The following is a 16,067-nucleotide window of genomic DNA, read 5'->3' on the forward strand; positions in this document are numbered from 1 at the left end:
TTTCAGAAGGAGTACAGCCTCCTGAAAGCTGGTAAACCAGTCCCCAGCAGCAGTCGACTTCGCACTCTATCTCCAGAGCTGGATGAAAAGGGAGAGCTCATTCGTGTTGGAGGACGACTCCGTCGAGCAGAAGGCCTAGAACTGACCACTCTTCATCCAGTCATCTTAGACCCAGGTCATCGAGTGTCTACGCTCTTGATCAAAGACTTCGATAACCGCCTCCGCCACCCAGGCCCAGAGCGGGTGTTCGCAGAGCTTCGACGCTCCTTCTGGATCCTGCGAGGGCGTGAGGCTGTCCGCCGCTACCAGTATAGCTGCGCTGACTGTCAGCGATGGAGGGCAAAACCTGCAGTGCCGAAGATGGCAGACCTGCCATCAGCCCGTCTGCGCCTTTTCAAGCCCGCCTTCTATTCTACAGGGATGGACTGCTTTGGGCCATTTGAGATCAAAGTGGGCCGGCGCCGAGAGAAGAGATGGGGGATCATCTTCAAGTGTCTCACAACTAGGGCGGTGCACTTGGACCTCCTTACCTCTATTGATACAGATGCTTTTCTGATGTCCCTTCGACGGTTTATTGCCCGTAGAGGAACGCCTGCAGAGCTGTTCTCCGATCAGGGGACAAATTTCAAGGGAGGTGAGCGAGAACTCCGTGAGACCTTCGTTGGAATGTCTAATGAACTACAACATCTCCTTGCACCACAGAAGATCTCCTTCCGCTTTAACCCCCCAGCAGCTCCCCACTTCGGAGGGGTATGGGAGAGGGAGATACGCTCAGTTAAGAGCGCACTCTATGCCACAGTCGGTGCTCAGCCTGTTCCAGAAGAAGTGCTTCGCACCGTACTTACTGAGGTAGAAGGGATCCTTAACAGTAAGCCCTTGGGTTATGTGTCTTCAGATGCCAGCGACCCAGATCCAGTGACTCCCAGTGTTCTTCTAATGGGGCGGCCTGATGGTTCACTACCTCAGGTAGTCTACCCCGAAAGTGAGCTCATCTGTCGCCGCCGCTGGAAGCACTCACAAATCTTGGCTGATCACTTTTGGGCCCGTTTCATCCGACTCTATGTGCCGAGTCTGCAAGCTCGCCAGAAGTGGCAGGCTACACCAGCTGATATTGCAGGGGACTGTGTAGTGATGATCGCTGATCCACATCTTCCGAGGGCCCTCTGGCCCATTGGGAAAGTAGTCAAGACTCATCCCAGCCCTGACGGGCACATCAGGTCCGCTGATGTTAAGGTGAAGGAGAGAATCTACACCCGGCCAGTTGCCAGGCTGGTTGTCCTCCCTGCACTTCCTTCTGGAGAAGATGGAGATGGTTCCACTCCTGCCACTACACCCCAGCCATAGAACTTTGTTGCCTTTAATGATGAGCGAATGTATTACATACATTCGGGGGCGGCTGTAGAAAAGGCCCCAAAGTTATGTTAGTTTTGCTTTATTTAGTATTAATTATTTAGTATTTAGACCATATTGTGCTTTATGTTTCATGTTTACTCCCGTGTATTCAGTGCTTGTGACAGTAAAGCGCGCGCTGGTTTGTATAGTATATCTGACGTTGCACAGTTAGTATGCAGTACGATAGAGATAGTCGGTTGGTTGTCACAGTTGTTAGTATGCTGTAAGATAGAGATCGTCGGTCGGATGATAATTGTGAGGGACACTTTTCTTCAGAGTGTGCGTAAATGAGGAAAGTAAGTATATCTGCTGCATTACTCGTGATATTGTATTTCTTTGTCTGCTGTTATTTCTGCTATTTGCTATGGATGAGAGTTAGGAGGTTAAGGGTCGCTACGCGACCGTTGTGTTGATTATATCCACGTTCGTACGTTACTTTCTAGCTTCAGTCCATCTGATTCAGTACGTCGAGTCAAAATATGTCACAGCATCGTGTTAAGACATGCTTATACTTTACTATTTGTTGTTATGAATATTTATTACTTTGGTTGAGCAAAAAGTGGCGTTAAATATTATTATCTGGAACGCTATTGAGGCTTTGAAGTATATCATAGACGACAGAAGGTTATATTTACGTTATTGGTAACTTAGTGCATAGTAGGAAATCTGAGAATCCCATATAAGTGTTTGAATCCTTTCTCTCTTCTTACATTCTTAGAGTTTAAGAGATATATAGTCATATTCTGACTATTATTTATTTTATGTTTGTAATGTATATTAGTGCTTAAGGAGGAATGAGTGTATTCATGTTTCCTTTATTCATCTGTATTTTGTTTCTCTCTTTATAGAAACCACACACACACTCAAAATTACATTCACCCTCAAACTCACTCACACAAGAAAAAGCAAAGAATAAACGGAATAATAAGAACTTTCTCTCAGCTCTTCATTTCATACTCTGGAATATTTGGCCTTAAGTGGTGTTCTGGCCGACACATCTGAGTGAACCTGGTGATAAACCCAGAATTAGCACCTAGACTGAGCGTCTACCCATTATCTTCACTTCACGCAGCGTATTCAAAGATGTTGTTTGTCCACAGCCAGGAACAGCACATCTGCGGCATCGTAATTTCCCTGTACACAGACCCACTCGCTGTCCGTCGACTGAACACTTGTGAGGCGCGCAGCGCGCGGGCGCGACAATGATACGAAATGAGCGTAGTTGCCTTGCGCTTAAAGCTGTCTTGTGCTGGAGGCGGTCATATGCAAACGCTGGTACGTCACTTCGTACCGTGACGTCACTTCTTACCATGGATCCAGAACGAGCTGTACTTAGAGCTTGATTAAATAAATGATTCGTTTATAATGGGGAGGACGTCTTAAGCTATGAAACTTGCAGGACGTTTTAATGGTACAAAGACCTCTTATATACCAAAAGATCAAGGCAAATTTGGTTTCTCATGTCATGACCCCTTTAAACAAAGGGGATGCCGGTTAAGGGGTTAACTTCCTTTAGCAAGAATAAATCATTTAATGTTAAAAATCCCTGGTGTGTATATAGTGATCTGTGGTGTTTACACTCAAAAATGTCAAATTATATGTCAAACTGAGCTGAAATTGTGTTTAATGACGTTAATGAAGACTTACACTCCTGTGATAAGCCCAGATTCATCTTCTGTGGTGTGCTGGTTGCGTTCATGTTCAGATTTCCTAAAACATCCTCCAGAGATTTATCCGTTTTGACAGGAGAGTTGTTTGAATACACAGAATCCGCTTTCCTGAAGAAAACATCAGGAAATAAAGTGAATATTATAAGTCTGAAATTGTTTTCATGAAGAACTAAACTGAACAAGTTTCATGCATTCTTGTAGGAATCACCAAGTCTTCATCCGATATCGCATACTTTCCTATTAGTAGCGAAAAACATATGTGACAAAAGAAGTGTCAGAATTCAAGTGTGTGTGAATGGAAGTGAAGAGATAACTGATGCTGGTAGGTCACATGATAATGACATGATGAATGTAGTACGTCCACATTATATTCATACTACACATATTTATTCTAGAACATACTTTTTTAGCGCTCACAAAGTCAGTACTTATTCAAAATAAGTACACACTCAAGAGAGTATGCATTGTCGGACGCATCCTACATATGGGCTGTAGTTCATGATTCACTGTGATGATGACATTTCGTGGGAAAGTTTGAGGACCTTTCTAGAAAACAATTCAGAGAAATACCCAGCAGATCTCTCGGTTTTCCTGTGAAAAAGAATCAAAACTGATGACACATAAATTATTAACAAGATTAGAAAGGTTCGAAAACAATTCTATCTTAGTTGGTGATCGTCTGGAAGTGGAAACGCGATGCACTTTTCTGTTGTTTTCAATACATTTTGTTATCCGTGCCACATATTTTCAGATACTGCTTCAAACATATTTTTTAAGGCTTTGTTCACCAAAAATTAACATTGTCGGAATTCTGAAAAAAAAATTATGTATATATATATATATATATATGTGAAGACTTCAGATGCAAAAGCCTCTAAGTGCCATCTGAAATGTTCTTCTAAAATGAGCATTTTTATCAAGCTCGTATATTTAAGTTCAGTAATTTCACTTTAATGACAGTTAATAGGTGATTTACATTGCCATTAAAGTGAATAAACTGAACATAAACATACAATCTTGATAAAAATTATCATTCTAGAAGAACATTTCAGATGGCACTTAGAGGCTTTTGCATCTGAAGTCTACATATATATATATATATAATTATTATTATTTTTTTAATAATTTTTTTCAGAATTTCGACAATGTTAATTTTGTCTTCATTTTTTTTCTCACTTTGAAGTGAATCAAATTTGTCCCAGACAGCAACATAGTGTCGGCCCAGATCCGGCCTGACACTATGTTGCTGTCTGGGACAAATTCGATTGACTTCGAAGTGAACATTTTGTCATAATTTTCTCACCCTTGTATCGTTCCAAACCTGTTCGACTTTCTTTCTTCTGCGTAAAATAAAAAGAAGATATTTTTAAGAATGTAGAATTTAAGAATTGACTTTAAAGGACAGTTGAAACTCGAAAAATTTGAATATGAGGCAAAAGTTCATTTATTTAAATAATTCAAATATATAGACTAATTTGTATGATTATGGCTTTCAGCGTATGAAAACCTTTTTTTACAATATTCTAATTTTGAATTTGGGGTTTTCATAAGCTGTAAGCCATAATCATCAAAATTATAACAAATAAAGGCTTGAATTATCTCACTTTGCATGTAATGAGTCTATATAGTTGAATTATTGAAATAAATGAACTTTTGCCTGATTTTCTAATTTTGAGTTTCACCTGTATAACACAGAAGACAAAAAATCATACGGGTTTGGAATAACATGAGGGCGAGTAAATAAACACAGAATTCTCAGAACAGAAGCACAAGTCTGCAAGTTTCTTCATTGGGACATATCTGACAGTGGTTACGCACCCAAAGAGCAACATAGAGTCGGCCCAGATCCGGCCACATGTGGTGGATTCAACGCGCACCAGAAGTGTGCCGGATCTGGGCCGACTCTGTTGTTGTCTGGGCAGAGAGGTGATATGACCTGGGGAAGCAGTGCTGTGAGATGCCTACCTCTCGTAGGGTGGGCTGTACGTGTTCCTCTGTGTGCTGTGAGAGTTGTATCCGCTCTCAATGTTCTCTGAGCTTGATGTGCTGGGAGTCGGCCTGTTTAGAAACCTGTATAGACTACAGCTGCTGTCCTCAAACTTCGCCTGCCTCTTTTCTTTCCCGAACACTTTAGTGTCCACCGCCTCAAAGACCCGGGCCTCCATGAGGGCCTGGCAGAGGCGAACCGCTTTGGAACGGGGCACTTCGGCGTCCCCACAGACTTTGCTCTGAATGATGTGAGCCAGGACCACGTCCACGGCCTCGGACCCCAGGAAGCAGTCATGGTAGATTTTCAGATTGTGGCGTCTCCTCTTCACCTCCACCTGCGTCTGGAGGTTGTTGATGATGTTGGTCCAGATGTACGTGGCTCGGAATGGCTTCCCAGCCATTCCCGTGTCTGTCGAGAGATGGACTGGATGAGAAACGCCAATGATATTCCAGAATAATCATCTCAAACTGAACTTTCTGAATTTCCACACATTAAATAAGTCTAGCTTTGAACTGAAAGGACACACATTTTGATTTGATTTACTTTATTAATCCCCCAGGGGAAAATTTATAAGCTTGATTTAACAGATTTAAGGTCCGTTTACACCAAGAACGATAGCAAAAAACTATATTAGCCTCAACACCAGCGGACGATAACGAGAACATTATGTCGTCTGCCTCTTTAAATTAAGCTCTTTAAAGAGAATAGATTGTGATTGGCTGTCAATGTTTTTATCATTCGTTAGCAGAAAAAACATCATTCTGAAAGCAATTCCAATGATATTGTTCCTCTGTCATCAATATCGTTATATTTGGGGTGAGGACTTACCTATTCTCATCGAATTAGGATAATTATTAAACTTTATAGTTATCATTATCATTACAGTTTTCGTCCTTGGTCGTACTTAAAACGGTTCCATGATGCTTTAGATTGATTGGAAGTTTCTTTACTTCATATGTGACCCTGGACCGCAAAACCAGTCACATGGGTCATTTTTTTTATTGATATGTATACATCACCGGGAAGCTGAATAAATAAGCTTTGCATTGATGTATGGTTTGATAGGATAGGACGATATTTGGTCGAGATACAACTATCTGAAAATCTGGAATCTGAGGGTGCAAAAAAAATCGAAACATTGAGAAAATCTCCTTTAAAGTTTTACATTTATGTGCACGATTGTGCTGCATTCACTCACACAAATACATGTTTTATATATTTACAGTAGGAAATTTACAAAATATCTCCATGGAACATTATCTTTACTTAATATCCTAATGATTTTTGGCATAAAAGAAAAAAATATAATTTTGACCCAAACAATGTATTGTCGGCTATTGCCACAGACATCCCCGTGCGTCATGTGACTGGTTTTGTGATCCAGGGTCATGTATCACGGTGGACACAAACTAGACATTATATGACAATATTGGCACATCCCAATATAGTATATGCCAAAGTTTTGCACTTTAATACGGTTTAAAATCAATTATAACAATAAATTACACACACACTGTTAACACTGGAATATTGTCCACAAAAGGAAGCTTCTTCAGACTTTTTGAAGCTGGACCGAGAGGTTTCAGTTTACCCGTATTTAAATACGGCACTTTATCATTATAATCAACGTGACGGTTGCAGAACATTACGTTTCCCATCTTTTTTTCTCACGGGTGTAATGCTGGACTGAAGTGAAAGCTTTTACAGATCCTTCTTCCAACACAAAGAGCATCTGCTGCCAAGATCAATTCCTCACAATCCGGGGGAGGTTGATCATTTCTCGCTAGAAGTGTTTCCTGATGAATTTTATGTGCCATCATATGTAATGATGAAGGTCTAAATGACCCATTAGGGATCAGGATATTTACTAGAGGTGGCTAGAAACCTCCAGGACAACTGTTGTGATTACACACACACACACACACACACACACACACACACACACACACACACACACACACACACACACACACACACACACACACACACACACACACACACACCTAGTCTCAATGAAGGCTCAAGTGAACAACAGCTGGCTGCAATATAAAAGATTCTCTCTAGACGCCGCAGTTCAAGAGTTTTCCCGGGAAGTCTGGGACGCAGCAAACAGCAGCTAGTTGTGTGAATATAGCCATTGTTTGCCCTTGTGAAAAAGAACGTCTTTTTGAAGAGCAACGAAACAATAAAAGAATACGCATTATGCAAGAAATCAAACTGAACTCATTATGTGGACACTTATTTCCAGGACTTAAGTACATATTTATAATTTCATAATTACTTTTATTGACTTTGAAATATGGTGCAAATGTACTGCAAAATGTGCTGACAAGCATTTATGGTCAAATAAAATATAGTTGAATGTGATTTCTTTTGAAACTTATCGAGTTAAATATAATATTGAAGACACTACCGTAAAAATTATAACTAAATACTGTATGTTAGTCAACACACTTTTTGAAAGCATGACAAAAGATTATTAAAACATGATTGAAAATGTAGGCTACTTCAATGTAAAACTTTTATTCTCTGTAAGTACACTTAGGTGGCCTTTTACTTCATTCATATATGATCTACAAGTACAGGTTTTAAGATTGTAAGTATACTACAGTCAGATGGACATTCAATGCGACTAAGCACATTTCTTTTTCACAAGTTTGAGCATCACAGTTTTTATGCTTAACAAGCAAATGTACAAATCTGGACAATAGCAATAGGCCTATTTATCAAGTCAGAAACTTGATAACGAATTCAGTTTCTCCCCATTAGCTAGATTTGACTAAAATCACCAGATGACAATAACGCATAATCTCTCCATCTGAAAAACTAGTTGATAAGATAACTTCCTTGTTATGTTCACGTCATGTAGGCTTTATTTCATTTGCATGCCGCTAGTTGAACAACTAGTACTTGCTGAGATTTTTATGTTAAGGTAACCATTTGAAATTATTCCAGTTGCACTTTATTTTACAGTATGAGTCGAGCACTTACATGTACTAATTAATATGAGGTAACTATATGGGTTAAGGTTAGGTTTAAGTTCAGGGTTACCTAGTTATTACCCAGTTATTGTAACAACTACAAGGGAACAGGACTGTAAAATAAAGTGCTACCTTTATTCCTTATAAATGTCAATGAACCTCACACAAACACTGTTGATACAGTAGTGGTATGGAAAGTCGGCTCGTAACACAATGTCACATGGTACTCCAAAGTACTTCAAAGAACAGCAGAGTATTACCATGGTATGTCCACAATGACCACTCTAACATGGTCATATCATGATACCTTTTTTTGTTAATTGTTAATAAAATAGCAGTATCATAATGCTTCAGATTAGATCTGCACAACATGCATTAGGGGACATTATTATTAGAAGAGTCGCCATGGTGTTTGTCCCCATGGATGGACAGCATCTGATGGGATTTCACTCCTCTCCTGATGGACAGCACACGTTGCTGTGTTTGCCCAACACTCAGATAAATAATCCCAGAGGGAGAACACCTAATAATTGCACATCTACACTAGGCTATTGTTAATATGACACAAAACAGGTCGAAAACAAACACAAACTCTACTTTGTCTTAAGTGTATAAGAGCTCTAATAGTTTGTCAAGCACACAAGCCAAACGGGTTTTGCCCTCCGGCTACTGTAAATGCACACAATTATATTAAAACGTTTGCCAGCTAAACCTCTTTAAATTAACATGACTACCTATTTAAAGTAACTAAATTCACTTTAGCATTTAAATTGAATACCCTACGACGGAAAATCAGTTTTTAACCATTACACACAACAAATTACAAAACTGTTTTAAACGCAAAGAAAAAAAAGCATACAATTTCAGACATAAAATGCAATCATACGCATTCTATTTTTAATATGAATTTTGGAATTTAGTTTTTAGTTAAGTTTGATTAAAAAACGAAATAGCCGATTTACAGCATTCAAATGGCAAATGCACAAACCACAATAACTCAAATAAAAGCAGCCAGTTGTACACGCAGAAACCTAACGTTACCTGGACGTCTGTAGTTCAGGTTAAAGCTGCATGTCTCGCGTCGTCGCTGTATTAATGTAAAGCATCTCCTTTTAGTCTCGCGCTGTAAATCTAAATAATGTTCACACTCGCGCGCTCTAAACTCATCTACGCACACACACACACAAGCCAGCGGCAAGCAGCAGCCCGCGCGCACGCACTCACACACACACACACACACCCTCCTCGTGACGTAATTAGGGCAGTCGACAGATCATTAGCATTATAATGACTTCATTTTTACACTATAGCAGAGTCGCCGAAACTTGCAGATGATAAACAAGCACCACTAGAAATGTAAATAATGCGGTTATAAAGACAAAAGGAACTTATTTGGGCTTTTTACAGTGTTTTAGAGGTGTTATTTAAGGTCTACAAGAAATGTATTGGCGTTCCAGTAGTGTAAAATTGTGTATAACCTTTGTGAAAAAGAAGTAAGCTTAAAAGTTGTGCTTTAAAGAAGTAGACCTGGCCTATTTGAATGTGTTGACTAACATAAAGCAAAAATGCTTTTATAATTTGAACTGTATGTTATATTTCACATTTAAATGTACACAATTGCATTTCATTACAAAGTGTAATTACAAATTTATTTAAATAAAATGTATTTTGTTTAAATAGAAATAGAATTTTGAAATTACATGTAAAGATGTCAAAAAAGCACTCAAATTCAACTAAATGCGTTTAATATATTTAAAGTAGCCTATATTACATTTCCTTTTAATTACGAGCAAATACGTTTCCATAAACATTACATTCAGTTGGCAACAGTTGTTACTGTGTAATTATACAGTTAGCACTGAGTAATATTGATTAACAACATGTAAATGGTTAGGATTAGAAGAAATAGGGTTTGGTTTGTGATTAATTGCAATTATTACGATAAGAAACCAATTGTGCAATTATGCACAATTTACTGTTATTAATAAGTAGGCTACATGTGTAACAAGAACTGTCAAATAAAGTGTTACTGTATATTCTTTTAAACACTTTAAAAGTATTTCCTTAATAAGTACTTTTTATTATGCTAAAGTGTTTGTTTTGTCTCAAAGGGAATAAGACTGTAACAAAATAGTTTGAATGAGATCTCATATTTGTTTATTATGATTAATGGCCTGGCCTGGAATCCTTGAAAATTGATTTGTTTAAAAAAAATAATAATAATAACATATAATCTTCTAGGTCAAATGTATCCCTGGGATAAATGTTGGTGCTTATCAAGACCTTATTAAAACTTGATTAGTTTCAGCCTCTCAGTCTCAACTGGCTGAACAGAAAGAATTCGGATAACCATGAAATAAAAAAAGCTCTCGCACCGTGCAGTGTGTCATGGTTTTAAATGAAATTCAATTCTGAGAAAACTTCACTCAAAACACTGAAATCTACCATAAGGGTTTCAAGTTCAAGGAATTTATCCAGGATTTAAGTTACTTGGAAATGTTAACAGACTGTGGCTAATAAGGTTTGAGAAAGCTGTGACTTAATATGCAAATATCATATTTAATGCATCACTGCATACAGCGTCCTCTATACGATAAGAAAGATTTGCATGTCCTATACTTCACCCGCCGATGTAAATCATTGCATTACATCCCCATAAAACCTTCAAACTGAAGTTATGAGGGACAGCTCATGCAACTTTGATTGGAATAATGCAAATAAAGCTGAATCCAATGAGAATAACAACAATGTGAGAACAGTATGAGGTTATCGAGCATGCAATTAATATGGTCATAAAATGTAATTTTTGTTAAAACGTTCAAAATAAGAGATTATGAAGTATTGAGTTCATCAACAATACAGATGGTACTCAACCAGAATGCCTATTACCGCCGCGACAGGCACCGCGGCGAAACTACCGCGGTAAAAATAATCCAGTCGCATTTCAAAGTCATTCGCGAAATGACCGCCAGGTGGCGCAGAGGGACATTGTGCAAAACAGCAGCTATTGCCGTATTTTGAAATGTAAGCGGGGTTAATGTCAATTAACAGATGAAATAGGCTACTATAGAACATTGTTTAGGACAGAAAAATAGAATCATAATTTTAAAATAGAGACGAGAACAATATAGCCTTTATTTCATATTGTAACCTAGACGTCGGTGGGCGACATAAGCCTATTGCCCGTTGGGAGCAGCGTGATAAAATAATAATAATAACAAAAATAACGAACAAAAATAAATTAGGTGCAAAGAAGCTGATTATTTGTTTACTACTCAACTGAGGAATGAGACGAATGATGAGCGCTTCTGTGGAACAGATTGGATAAACCGGGCATTTTAAAATGAGTATATTCATGGCCGAGTGGCAGAACTTACGTATCGGTCATATGGATGACACGGGTTCGAATCCCGTACAAACAAAGATTATTGTACATTTTGTATTAGCCTATTAATGCATGTCATAGCCTATTATTAATGCAGACAATCAAACAAACAAAACATTTTTTTTATACAGGATAGCCTTTTTTTGGTTCATATAGCCTAGAGTTTGTAAAACATGGTTTTAATAAGGTGCGATTTGCAGGGGGGACGGGGATTTCCTTCTGGAAACATCCCTGCTTCTGCTGAATTATTTTAATCCCCCCTCCCTCCACAGTAACCAATGCTATAAATTACTTCACCAATAGACCATTTAAAATATATAAAATAAAGATATGCAACAGGCACGTTTAAACGACAAACAATCAAATCAGAACCAGTTTCAGTTCATGGTTAATGCATGCACGGCTTTCAAAATGTCACAAAGCGTTTTGAGATTATTTTGAATGAAATATTGAAGTTTTTAATTAAGTATTTTGGCACACCACACCGAGTGGCGCTATCCATTGTTCTAAAGTCGGGTTTTATTCTGGCATGTTGAATTAATGTTCGGCAGACGCGGCTGCGCGTTCATTTGGATTTATTTTTCTCATAACAGACATCTAAAATAACTTAGGCCCTAATAGGCTACTCCGTAGTTTTTTAGTCATACAGATCAGAGTAGAGTAGCCTAGCCTACATCGGTCAAAACTGTAAACTTGTATTCATATTCAAACTTTTATTCAAAAGTTTATCTGTCGTCTCTGCATGTCTCCGGGAACTGCGCGTCACAAAAATGAACCGAAAGCCACTTTCCTCCGCTCAGTCACGATAAGAAATCGGCTATGTCTAAAGCTTTTAAATGTCTAAATATTTAATAAATGTTATCTGATTAGGTAATCCGTATGAAACCGAGAGGTGCAGATCTACTCAAAAGCTGTGAGCGCTTCCCAATGATGAACGGACAAGGGTGAAAATCTCGCTATAATTAAATGTAGCCTAGTCTCTAGGCTAAATCGCCCTGAATTAAATTGTAAAAATAGATCAGATAATTTATTTGTCGAAATGTTGCGATATTGTTTCATTTAAGTTCATAAATATGATATAAATGTTATTTAGTTTAGCAGCAGCACAAAGCACTGTGGTTCGAGATTTATATAAAAAAAAATCGCGCACCCTGGTTGTAAGGATCCAAAGATCCCCGTGGAATTTAACATTGAGTTGAACATTGTATTCATGACAACAAATGAACATGAGTTTGAACAAATTAACATGCGTTTGTATTTAGGCTTGCTTGGAAAAAGCTGGCCCAAACCGAGGTAGCGTTTTATTTCTTCAATTATTGAAATAATTAAATGTTTATTAATAAACTTTTATGACAGAAATATTAGCCTATTAGCCTACATGTAGCCTAAATAATTAAATTATTTCATTATCAACACTTTACTAGCCTAATGCTATGTCTAGAATTAAGTGTGAATTGCGACTTCTCTTTGTTTTAAGTCGGTCTCAGACTCAGATCGCCTGTGGGGGGTTGGGGGTTCAGGAGGTGTTAATGTTCCGTCTTTCATATGGAGAGAGAGCCTGATGACCAGGCAAAGGCAAAATACTTTTAAAGATAAATCTCTCGATGTGTCCAAATGTAGGCCCTTAAATTATAAATATTGTAGTTTTATGTAGGCTATTGTATTTAAAGGGGTTTCACACACACTTTCAGTTGAAGTGTTCAATCCATTTGTTTCAACTGGTTTTGTAGAATTTTAACACGTTTGAGTAGTGTGTGTGTCAACAATCTAGCATTATCTAAACATGAACTATCGACGAAACGCGTTCTTGCCAACTAAACGAATGCAAGTGAGCAGCAGATACAGAGCGCTTATTCGCGATCCACCTCGTTTTATTGTAAGGTGAATTCAACCAGGCATTCTGTTTGAAGCAAGACTCAATCATGTTACAGTTTTTTTTTTCGTGATTTGTCTGGATGACACACAGCGACATCAGTATTATCAGCTGTATAATGGGGGTTTACCCTGAAATCTTGTTTAATGTCGAGAGACCCGGCGCGCGCAGTGCAGGGAGACATAAACTCAAATAAAAGAGATCCAGCGCGAGAGAGAAGCAAAGAAAATCTTAATTTATGTTGCTTTGAACTATTTTCGTTTTGTAGACTATAGCCTAGGCTACTGTTTTAATTGTTTATTTAGCTGCAATTTCTTTGGCAATACAGATTTAAAATGTTGCAAGAATAAGATTCTGTTTCTTACTTAATAAACTCTAACTCGATGCAACCATGTTTTAAATAAATAAACTGCCCCCGACACTTTATTTAAACCTTGAAATGTCCAGGATCTGTTTTTAAAAATTTCTTCCTTTGCTATGACGGGTATCAATTGTCAGTCATCTCAATTTCGTGGATGATTCACAAAACAATAATTTAGCAGATTAAAGATAGCTTCCATTTTCATTTTCTGACGCGATCGGCTGATAATCTTTCCTTCATCAGTTTTGTCGTCTGTGCAGCGGCTCTACTGGAAAGTAGCAAATTTATGTTGTAATGTGCCATTGATAATTAAACAAAACGCTTGACTTCAATAAACAGTTACCTATCTAAGCATCAAGAATGGTAAAACATTTAACGCTGTCAGCCAAAGCAAGTGAGATTCGATCTCGGGTCGCTTGAAACTCCGTGAAGCTCGTGCTGTTGCGTTGTCCACTGCGCTATCGTCGGTCCGCTGATAAGACGTTGCTCTTGCAAAGCCTCATTGATGTAGCCTAATATTTTTCTATTGCAATGTTTTGTGTTGAAATGTTTTCATTATTTATTAGATGTATTAGGCCTACATTTAATTTCAGTCTTGTGATTATATGAATTCATTTAACTACATGTTTAACTTAAAATTGATCTGTTTTACCACATTTCAATCACTCTCAATGAGCCGCGGCGCGGCGGCAGATTACACAATAGAGAGAATAAACGGACACTTTTCAAAGTCTGCGATTGTAGCGCCTCTTAGCGGTCAAAGCCAGCAAATACACACCCGCAATTTTACCGCCGCGGGAACGGCGGCGGTAAAAGTCTCATTCTGGTTGAGTACCATCTGTATCTTCAGCAGACTTCAGTCCTCAGCATCAAAGGAAGAGTCACATTAGACCGTCTCTATTATTAGTATGTGAGTGTAAAGAAACCGGTTAGACAGGGGGAGGGATGGGATCTATTTAAAAAGTCTCTCTTCCTTAGTCATCTTCTCATAATGCTTTGTCACAGATTCCAGGGCAAAGTAAGACAGAATTAGCCTCTCAATGCTAACTTTCACACTCCTCAGGGGGTCTCATTCACTCCTTTTTCCCAAGTCATTAGTCCTTTTACTGTTTCTCTCGGCCATGGAGCACTTTTGCATGCCAATACACACCACCAACCACTGTGATTCAAGCCGTATATGCCAGTCAAACATCCACAATGTGAATCTCCCATATATCTCCATGAGTCAACTAAGCTTCATATTTTGTAATTAACTGATCCATCAAATCTGTTAAAAGACATAAATAAACAGTTTTCCTAATTTTACAGAAAGCTATGGTAGTACAAGAAGATATAAGAAGGTGGTTGGGAAAGTTTACTTACCTGGTCAGAACAAACAATGAAAAGTATCCAACGTTAAGCACATGCGAAATATAATATATTAAATATCAATAAAATGAAATAAGTTCTTCGTAAAAGGGACACTTCCAACCACCAAAAAACCACACGTGTCACCAGAACTGGTTCTGTCACTTCTGTGTCCGACTCATGTGTTGATGTTGGTGTGTAAACCTGTGTCGCAAGCTAAAGCATTTTCTCTCTCTGATTACACAGCCCTAGCTCAGGGTTAAGTCATGCTGAAGAACCTGTTGGCAAGGTCACCGTACCTGGCGGTTGTTCCGCTTTTCTTATCAAGCATCCAGAGTCACCTTCCCTATAAACTGCCCATCTGAGCCCTGTAGGGTGGTTTATCACCTGATGGCTTTATGGGAACACATGAGATTTGATAAGCCGTGGTAATTAATGATGACCAGGGAGTTGTACTTTTTGTCAGGTTTATCACAGCCCAGGAATGGAATGTCTTCTGGAATGTTTGGAACTCTTGATGAACTGTCCAGGTCACATTCCCCCTAAAATCAAAAGAATGTAAAAAGAATATGGTACTTGACAATTGACTCTTTTTGGGACAAAGCTATCTATCTATCTATCTATCTATCTATCTATCTATCTATCTATCTATCTATCTATCTATCTATCTATCTATCTATCTATCTATCTATCTATCTATCTATCTATCTATCTATCTATCTATCTATCTATCTATCTATCTATCTATCTATCTATCTATCTATCTATCTATCTATCTATCTATCTATCTATCTATCTATCTATCTATCTATCTATCTATCTATCTATCTATCTATCTATCTATCTATCTATCTATCTATCTATCTATCTATCTATCTATCTATCTATCTATCTATCTATCTATCTATCTATCTATCTATCTATCTATCTATCTATCTATCTATCTATCTATCTATCTATCTATCTATCTATCTATCTATCTATCTATCTATCTATCTATCTATCTATCTATCTATCTATCTATCTATCTATCTATCTATCTATCTATCTATCTATCTATCTATCTAT

General features: G+C 38.1%; 1 protein-coding gene across 3 annotated transcripts in view; it reads right to left on the reverse strand.

Annotated features, from left to right (window-relative positions):
* depdc7a (DEP domain containing 7, paralog a) overlaps positions 1-15,386 on the reverse strand; it is a 32,045-nt gene extending 16,659 nt beyond the window's left edge. The window contains exons 1-3 of one of the 3 annotated variants that reach the window (XM_079620068.1): positions 15,299-15,386; positions 5,028-5,460; positions 3,040-3,170 (exon numbers count right to left, since the gene is read on the reverse strand). In XM_079620068.1, the coding sequence (XP_079476194.1) occupies positions 3,040-3,170; positions 5,028-5,452 (556 nt within the window). In that variant the 5' untranslated portion in view covers positions 5,453-5,460; positions 15,299-15,386. Of the gene's footprint in view, positions 1-3,039; positions 3,171-5,027; positions 5,461-9,074; positions 9,228-15,014; positions 15,171-15,298 lie in introns of those variants that run through there. The other 2 variants (XM_079620067.1, XM_079620066.1) reach the window with 2 other exon arrangements.
* Positions 15,387-16,067: the final 681 nt, after the last annotated feature.

The sequence above is a fragment of the Phoxinus phoxinus genome (genome assembly GCF_949152265.1).
Source record: "Phoxinus phoxinus genome assembly, chromosome: 8".
NCBI classification, from domain to species: Eukaryota; Metazoa; Chordata; class Actinopteri; order Cypriniformes; family Leuciscidae; genus Phoxinus; species Phoxinus phoxinus.